This window comes from Thalassophryne amazonica, chromosome 14 (assembly GCF_902500255.1).
Source record: "Thalassophryne amazonica chromosome 14, fThaAma1.1, whole genome shotgun sequence".
NCBI classification, from domain to species: Eukaryota; Metazoa; Chordata; class Actinopteri; order Batrachoidiformes; family Batrachoididae; genus Thalassophryne; species Thalassophryne amazonica.
The window spans coordinates 91,329,350-91,337,396 of NC_047116.1; the positions used below are offsets into that span (position 1 = coordinate 91,329,350).

At 43.1% G+C, this 8,047-nt stretch overlaps 1 protein-coding gene across 1 annotated transcript; it reads left to right on the forward strand.

The window, feature by feature from the left end:
* The first annotated feature begins 3,343 nt into the window (after nucleotides 1-3,343).
* On the forward strand, nucleotides 3,344-7,505 carry LOC117524589 (histamine N-methyltransferase-like). Its single transcript, XM_034186402.1, has 4 exons — nucleotides 3,344-3,879; nucleotides 5,312-5,442; nucleotides 5,528-5,621; nucleotides 6,911-7,505. The coding sequence occupies exons 2-4, from the start codon at nucleotides 5,362-5,364 to the stop codon at nucleotides 7,279-7,281; spliced, it is 546 nt and encodes a 181-aa protein (XP_034042293.1). The 5' UTR covers nucleotides 3,344-3,879; nucleotides 5,312-5,361; the 3' UTR covers nucleotides 7,282-7,505.
* Nucleotides 7,506-8,047: the final 542 nt, after the last annotated feature.

Sequence of the window (8,047 nt, forward strand, 5' to 3'; positions counted from 1 at the left end):
TGTATAGAGACATGCAGAGACATGCATATAGAGACATTCTCATGCACCCAGATATCGGACAGAAATGACAGTTCCAAGACAAATTTGGCCAATGTGACAAATTGGTGGATTCAAAACTGTTCTGATCTCAAGTCTCATCTGTTCTTTCCTCAGCACTGCAGAGGGAAAATCTCATCTCAATGTCATTGGAGTTGGAAGTGGTTCAGGTAAGAAAGCAAGATACTCGCACTTACATAATAATTTACACAATAAGTCATTGATTGACACCAAGTGGGAAGCTTCAATGGTCTCAAATGAAGCCCATCCGGAAGAAGAAAATGGTGCAGTTCCTTGACTGGCCACTTGAGGGTGGCATCCAATAGTGAGCAGGTTTGAATTCAAGATCATGTTAAAATGTCCAACTTTAGAGAAGTAAACATGTTTAAAGCCTGCGACAAAAAATTTTTTTGGCCTGGCGGAGCCCAGAGTCTCCAACTCTCATGGCATCTTCAGTTCAGAGGCCCTAGATGTGGCTGCTAGCTGTTGTGGAGGCTGTGTCTGTGTTTTTTAGCATTTCCCTGCAAATATCTGGAATAACATGAGTTGTTGTGTGGTGAAAAATCCTAATGGATCATCTAAGATGTTCTTGCTGCAACATTCACACTGAGTGAAACTCTCATCTTATTCAATGGTGCAATGTGCTGAGAACATTAGCACTTTTAGCAACCGTTGGTATAGCTTCATCTAAGTCCTGCCCATGCACATGGCTGGTAACTTTTAATGCCTGGACCAAAGCAAACCGTGTTGAGAACCACCACGCAGATCCAAAAATATAATTTAATAAACACCCCAAACAAGGTTAGCCTTTATGGCTTGTTAGTGTGTTCAGGGTTGTTTCATCGCACAAGAGAGCCACTCAAGCTCCACCTTTATATCCATTTATGGGCTCGTTATGATGTAACCAGAGTCACTGCTGCCAACATGGTGACGCCAGGATGTGAGCTTCATATCAGCGGTTCCAGGTCTCCAGAAAACCTATGGGTGACTTCAAACATGGTTTGTCCAGTATATTGATGCCTTTACGGTGTCAAATCAATCAATCAATCAATTTTTTTTTTATATAGCGCCAAATCACAACAAACAGTTGCCCCAAGGCGCTTTATATTGTAAGGCAAGGCCATACAACAATTATGTAAAACCCCAACGGTCAAAACGACCCCCTGTGAGCAAGCACTTGGCTACAGTGGGAAGGAAAAACTCCCTTTTAACAGGAAGAAACCTCCAGCAGAACCAGGCTCACGGAGGGGCAGTCTTCTGCTGGGACTGGTTGGGGCTGAGGGAGAAAACCGGGAAAAAGACATGCTGTGGAGGGAAGCAGAGATCGATCACTAATGATTAAATGCAGAGTGGTGCATACAGAGCAAAAAGAGAAAGAAACAGTGCATCATGGGAACCCCCCAGCAGTCTACGTCTATAGCAGCATAACTAAGGAATGGTTCAGGGTCACCTGATCCAGCCCTAACTATAAGCTTTAGCAAAAAGGAAAGTTTTAAGCCTAATCTTAAAAGTAGAGAGGGTGTCTGTCTCCCTGATCTGAATTGGGAGCTGGTTCCACAGGAGAGGAGCCTGAAAGCTGAAGGCTCTGCCTCCCATTCTACTCTTACAAACCCTAGGAACTACAAGTAAGCCTGCAGTCTGAGAGCGAAGCGCTCTAATGGGGTGATATGGTACTACGAGGTCCCTAAGATAAGATGGGACCTGATTATTCAAAACCTTATAAGTAAGAAGAAGAATCTCGTGTGTAATCATGTTCTTGCTGGGGAGGCTGAGATTTTCTGTTGTGTGGGCCGCCAGAAGAGGAGGTACTGCTGGCCCACTGCAGCCGCCTCACAGGAGCAGCTAGGGTGACAGCTGTCACGCATCACCTGCAACAGCTGTTACCAATCAGCAGGGGTACATCAGCAGGACGACGTCTCCACCTCTTTGCCGAGATATCGTTCTACCTGGAAGGTAATATTCTCAGCTGACTGCTTGACAGTAACCTTTTGTGATTTTTGTGAGCGATAACAGACCTTTTTTCCAACGAGAGGTGGAGGTAGCTTTCCTGCCGTGCGGATTACTGGGTGCAAACGCGCCCACCTTTAATTGTGTTTTTGTTCCTCGCCAGCAGTACCAGGTCCGACACGCGGAGGCAGTGGCCACCTGGGAGTTCGGGACTTGGCGGCTCCAGTATTCCCGGGGTCTGGTGGCGGAGGAAATCGTGTGGTTCCGGTTCTGCTTTGGACAGGTGTCTCCTATCTTCCAGCCTGCCCACACGACACCTTTGTGAATTGATTCTGATCTATTGTTGTAATCTGTTGTATTTGTTGTGCACATTCACAACAGTAAAGTGTTGTTATTTGACCTACTCCATTGTCCGTTCCTTTGCGCCCCCTGTTGTGGGTCCGTGTACCGACACTTTCCCAACATTTTCAGTGTAAACAAGCAACTTTATTGCAACATTGCTTTGTGATGGAGGTGAGTTCAACCAAGATATGTATTTAGGTGTTTAAATAAGATAATTGTGAGTCTTTAATGTGAGTTTTACAAAAAAAAAAGGGGGGGGGGGTGTTCTTGCTAGGGTTGCGTGTCGGGAACCCGTTCTTTTCGGGTATCCTTAAGAAATCATTAGATCCATCGACATCAATAGCCTTTTTGCTTAACGATTCCCTTATCGGTCCTTCAGAGTGGCCGTTGTTTTTGGCCGTGTTTGTCAGGAAAATGATAATTTCCCTACACTGATTAGAGACCCTGCAGTGGGTCTGTATAATCAACCATTTCTGCAGCTCAGCTTTGCTTTGAACCTTGAACCAATGAAGCAGTGCGTCGATCTTCGATCTGCTGCTTTGTTGGTTCTTTGTTTTATTTCACTTTATCTTAATTTTTCCCCACTAAAACTCTAAAGAGCATATGTCTGTGAGCAATATTTACCCCTTTATGTTAAACCGATCTGTTATAGTCTTCTGAAACAGTTGATAGATGTATTTTATAACTTAAAAACAGGACCCATGCTAACGCGTTAGCATGTCTATGACATTTTCAATGTTAAATTTGGCATTAAGCTGAGCCATTATCAAGCCTCCCTCCTCAGTGTGCAAAGGATTCTGGAATACTCTAAAACTGTGAATAGGGAGGCACCATGGCTTAGTGGTTAGCAGTATTGCCTAACAGCCAGAAGGCTGTGGGATCACTTCCTGCCTGGTCCTTTCTGTGTGCAGTTTGCATGTACTCCAAGTGTCCATGTGGGTTTCCTCCCACAATCAAAAATATGTTTATTTCGGGTCTGCTCCTTTCTCTGCCTCTGACCAAGGCAGTATTTCAACATCTGGAGTTGGTCCCCGTGTGCTGGACTGTGGCTCCCCACTGCTCCTAGCGGCTGGATTGTGTCTAACTGAGATTAGGGTCAGTTAAATGCAGAGGACAAATTTCACTGTATGTATGTTCAGTGATAATAAAGTTGCTTCTACCTTATCATCAGATACAGTCTATGATCATCACATGTAGCAAAAAGCTGAAGTGAGGCGGTGCTGATGATCCCACCTGCCATAACTGTTTCTGTAAATGTGCTGTCGTTTATGGCTGCAGCTGTGAAAACGTTTTGCCCTCACATCCACTGTCAAGGATTTAACTGTAAAACTCACACTCTGTGGTTTTATTGATCTTTGTTTTTTGTTATTATGGGGTTAAATTAATCCTCAGTTACTATGTCAAAACCAGTCTGTACTTTACCTGGTTTTGTCCAACACTGCTGGTGTCTGTAGGTGAAGTTGACCTGGAGCTGCTTTCTGCGATCCATCGGAAGTACCCACAGCTGACACTGGACAACGAGGTGGTGGAGCCGAGCAGCCAGCAACTACATAAGTACAAAGATAGACTAGATACAGATGAAAAGTTCTCTCACACATCCTAAATTCTGCACCTATTGTAAACGGAGCGGGCTGCGGCCTCACCTTTATCTAAAGTCTGGGTCTTTTAGCTTAGGACTGGTGGCCGGCGAACACCTTACTTTGTGTTCTGTTTTTCTTGTTGCTTAATGCTGACAAATTATACTGTATTTGTTGTTTTTCTGCCGCCTGATTCTGTTTGTTCTCTCTGTTTGAGGTGCGGCTCCATCCAGAGATGGGATTGGGTGTCTTCTTCTGGAAGCCTCCTGTCCTGTGCACCAGCATGGACTCCCAAAATTTCCTGTATATTTGTATTGTCAATTGTGTCGGCAGCATAGCCCAAGCAGAGGGTCACCCCTTTGAGTCTGATCTGCTTGAGGTGTCTTCCTCAAATCATCAGAGGGAGTTTTTCCTTACCACTGTCACCTGTGTGTTTGCTCTAGGGGTTGGTAAGGTTAGACCCTACTTGTGTGAAGCACCTTGAGGCAATTTTTTGTGATTTGGCGCTATATAAATGAAATCAATTGAAATTGAATTGAATTGACTGCATGTCAAAATATATTCCAGCATCTATATATTAAAAGTGAAGTGGCCTCTGTGTATGTGTATGCGTGCATGTGTGAGTGTAGCTTTGATCACAGAGAAACTGGGGAGAGCTGATATTTGCCGTTAAGTATGCTTATGTATTGTTGGTCAAGGATGAACATCGCAAAGACGGAAAGTTGATAGGACCAATATTTTTGGAGAAATTAGGGATATTAGGTCAAAAACAGTGAACAATGGATGTTGATATTACCAATAATCAGTCCCTGGTAACCAGACAAGCTCTGAACAAAGGAAATATCTCAACCTTGCCAGTTGTAAAACGTGACATCAACTAAATGTGCCAACTAATAAAAACAATTATTCACAAAACTTTATCATTTCCTATCTATAATTTCCTGCACTTTCAATTAAAATAATTATAGAAACTTTGCTTAATTTATTACCACCCTTTAAAATTGTCAACTACCTATTTTATAAACACTACCCCATTTAGAACCCATGGATCCCCACGGGCAACACGCTAGTTTTATTTAGTGAGCCCTATTGAGACCATCTGAAACCATGGACCTTTATCGGCAAAGGGTGGACTGTCCATTCTGGTTCAAGGGAGAGTTATTGCTCCAAGTGGAGGAGTGGAAACCTCCAAGTAGGTTTCTCAGGGTCTTGTTCATGAGTAAGTTGGTAAGTTGGAGTGTGAGATTGATTGGTGGATTGGATAGGCTGGTGTGGCACCTGATGTTTTTCAGACACCGTATTTGCCAATAAAGCGGATTCTTATTCTAATTAAATTGTTGTGTCAACACAGTGATGGACCCATTATACATATTTGCCTCTTTTTTGTTTGTTTGTTTGTTTATATGTAGCTTTGGTGTCACAGAGACCAGGTTTGGATCACATTAAATTTACCTGGAACATGATGACTGCTTCTGAGTTTGAGGAGAGCTGGAAAGAGAAGAAGATGACCAAGAAGGCAGACTTCATCCATATGATCCAGGTTAGTGTTTTTGGTTTCCTGATATCATGTATGATTATTGCATGAATCCGGTTCTCCTCTCATTTGTCTGTGCTGGAATCAACAGATGCTGTACTATCTGAAAGACCCAGAATCAACGATCACCTTCTACCAGAGTCTTCTTAAAAATAACAGCAAGCTCCTTCTCATTCTTTTATCGAGTAAGTGGTGTAACATTACACTATTACAAACTTCCGAAGGGCGCTGCACTAGTATGTCACAAATCACAACACTTTACTAGGACAGAGTCTAACCTTACCAAACCCCCCCATCAGTCAAGCATTGTTCCCGGGAGGGAGAAGCAGAGCTCTCAAGTTGAGATACGCTCAAGGACTTATTTTCCGCTGAATCTTGTCCTGCAGGTCATGGCGGTGGAATGTTGGAGAATGTCATGCATTAGCATGAGAGTGTGACAACATGTTGAGTCTCACGCCAAATGAGTGAGACTCTGGAGAAGTCTGTTGTTAGAATCTTTCTGTTATAAACTGGTGGTGTTGACAGGATATGGCAGGTGAACATATACTTCCAAGTACAGGAAAAGGTCTAAATGCTTAAATAAACCTGCAAAATTGGTACCAGGTCAAAATGTGATGGGAGATCTGCAGCAAGATGAAAACCAGATTGAAATATGTACCTGCTGCATCGACTTGTGGGGATTCCACTTTGGCTGACATGGTAGAGCATTGTCTTATCAGTGAGAAGGCAATCCAATCCAACAACAAGCCACAAAATATATCGCTTGGCTAGATTTGAATTACACACCTGTTCTGTTTTGTGTTTGATTCCTGATTTTTGCTCGCTCTTCGTTGATTCATTGATTGACATTTTGGTGTTCCATTTGGGATTACCTGTTTGAGTTTATGTACCTACCTGCCTGTAAATGGTAAATGGACTGCATTTATATAGCGCTTTTCCATCTGCATCAGATGCTCAAATCACTTTACAATAATACTGCACATTTACCCTGATGTCAGGCTGCTGCAATACAAGGCGCTCACTACACACCGAGAGCAACTTGGGGATTAAGGACCTAGCCCAACGGCCCTTACTGATTTTCCAGTCAGGCTGGGATTTGAACCAAGGATCCTCTGGTCTCAAGCCCAACGCTTAACCACTAGACCATCACCTCCCCGAAATACAGAACATCACAAATTACATAGTTAAAAGGTATTGGGGAAAAATGAATTCTTAATGTTAAAGAGATACTGCGTGACAGAGCAAGGGGTCACACATGGGTCAAGGCTTTTTTTACGACAGTTTTGTCACATGTGTACTCCTGAACTATAGGGGGAGCTCTGTAGAGAAGAATGTGACCAAATCGACATTGTTCTCCTTTTAAATTCTCATCAAACAGTGGCTTGTAATAATTTAATATAATAAGGTACACAAGTGAGTCATGTGGACAGACTTCTCCAAGCTGATGTTGCTTTATTTGCATACCTTATTCCAGGTGAGAGTGGTTATGGAAAGTTTGGGAAGACCTACAAGGACCAGCTGCCTAACAGTGGGACCAGTTGGTGGGTGACCACAGGAGACATCAAAAGGTTCTTGGACTCCAAGGGAGTGACCTACCAAAGCTATGACCTGCCGTCTCAAGCGGACATCACTGAGTGTTTCTCTGAGGGGTCTGAGAAAGGAGAGCTGCTGCTCGATTTTGTAACTGGAGTTCTGGACTTCAGTAAGACAGCCTCACCTGAGCTCAAATCCAGTGTCTTAGCCTTTCTGCGGCACCCAGACTGCAGCACGGAGTCTGAAGGCAGAATTTTCTTCAACAACAGCAAGGGAGCGCTCATCACTGACCCCCCCCCCCCCATGGACTGAAGCATTTGCAAATTGAGTGAAATTTCATATTTTAAGTAGAGGGATAATAGATGGAGTGTTTTGATTTTAAACACACTGATTGTCGAGAAAAGTGTGAATAATATTTAGAGTATGCAGAGTATAAATTTCATTGTATGTATATACATGTACAATGACAATAAAGGCTATAATATACATATGTCGCGAACATGAACGAGCAAAGCTTGTCAGCATCTCACCATGTCATTTAGGTCCTTCAGACTTTATTTTGAGTAAATGCTTCAGGGGAGCGTTAGCATGGCAAAAACCTTTCAGCTTATTTTGCTCCAGCTGTATTTGTGCTGAATTTGATGCTTGTATCACCATTTGAAGGATTGTTTCAGTTAAGCTAACAGAGCCTGAGCCAGCTGCTGTCTGTTATCTTAAACATGTGTATATTAGGCAACCCAAATTAAAGGAGAAATGCTGCTTTTAACAACCTGGACTTCATTTCTGGCATAAAATACAGTCGTTTACTCACCAGTATAAGTCTGGTGTCATTAGAAGTCCATAGTTCAAACAGCATGTTCAGTTCAAATCTGAGGCAAACATTTTCTTCTACTGAACAGGAGGAACCTAGCAGTCATTGTGACTCACTAATTTCAAAATGTGGCTCTTTCAACCAGACGTGTGGTGCCCTGACATGTCAATCATCTGTGTCCAGTCAGATTTCAGGGGAGTCCAGTGAAACCCTGGCCTACGCTCTAGCTCCACCCATGCCAGGAAGTTTTGACATTTGACATTTCCT

Excerpts from the sequence above, each read along its gene's own strand:
- LOC117524589 (XM_034186402.1), top strand. The coding sequence starts at position 5,362 with ATGATGACTGCTTCTGAGTTTGAGGAGAGCTGGAAAGAGAAGAAGATG. Across the intron at positions 5,443-5,527 it reads ACTTCATCCATATGATCCAG|ATGCTGTACTATCTGAAAGA; the intron begins GTTAGTGTTTTT and ends TGGAATCAACAG. Across the intron at positions 5,622-6,910 it reads CCTTCTCATTCTTTTATCGA|GTGAGAGTGGTTATGGAAAG; the intron begins GTAAGTGGTGTA and ends ACCTTATTCCAG.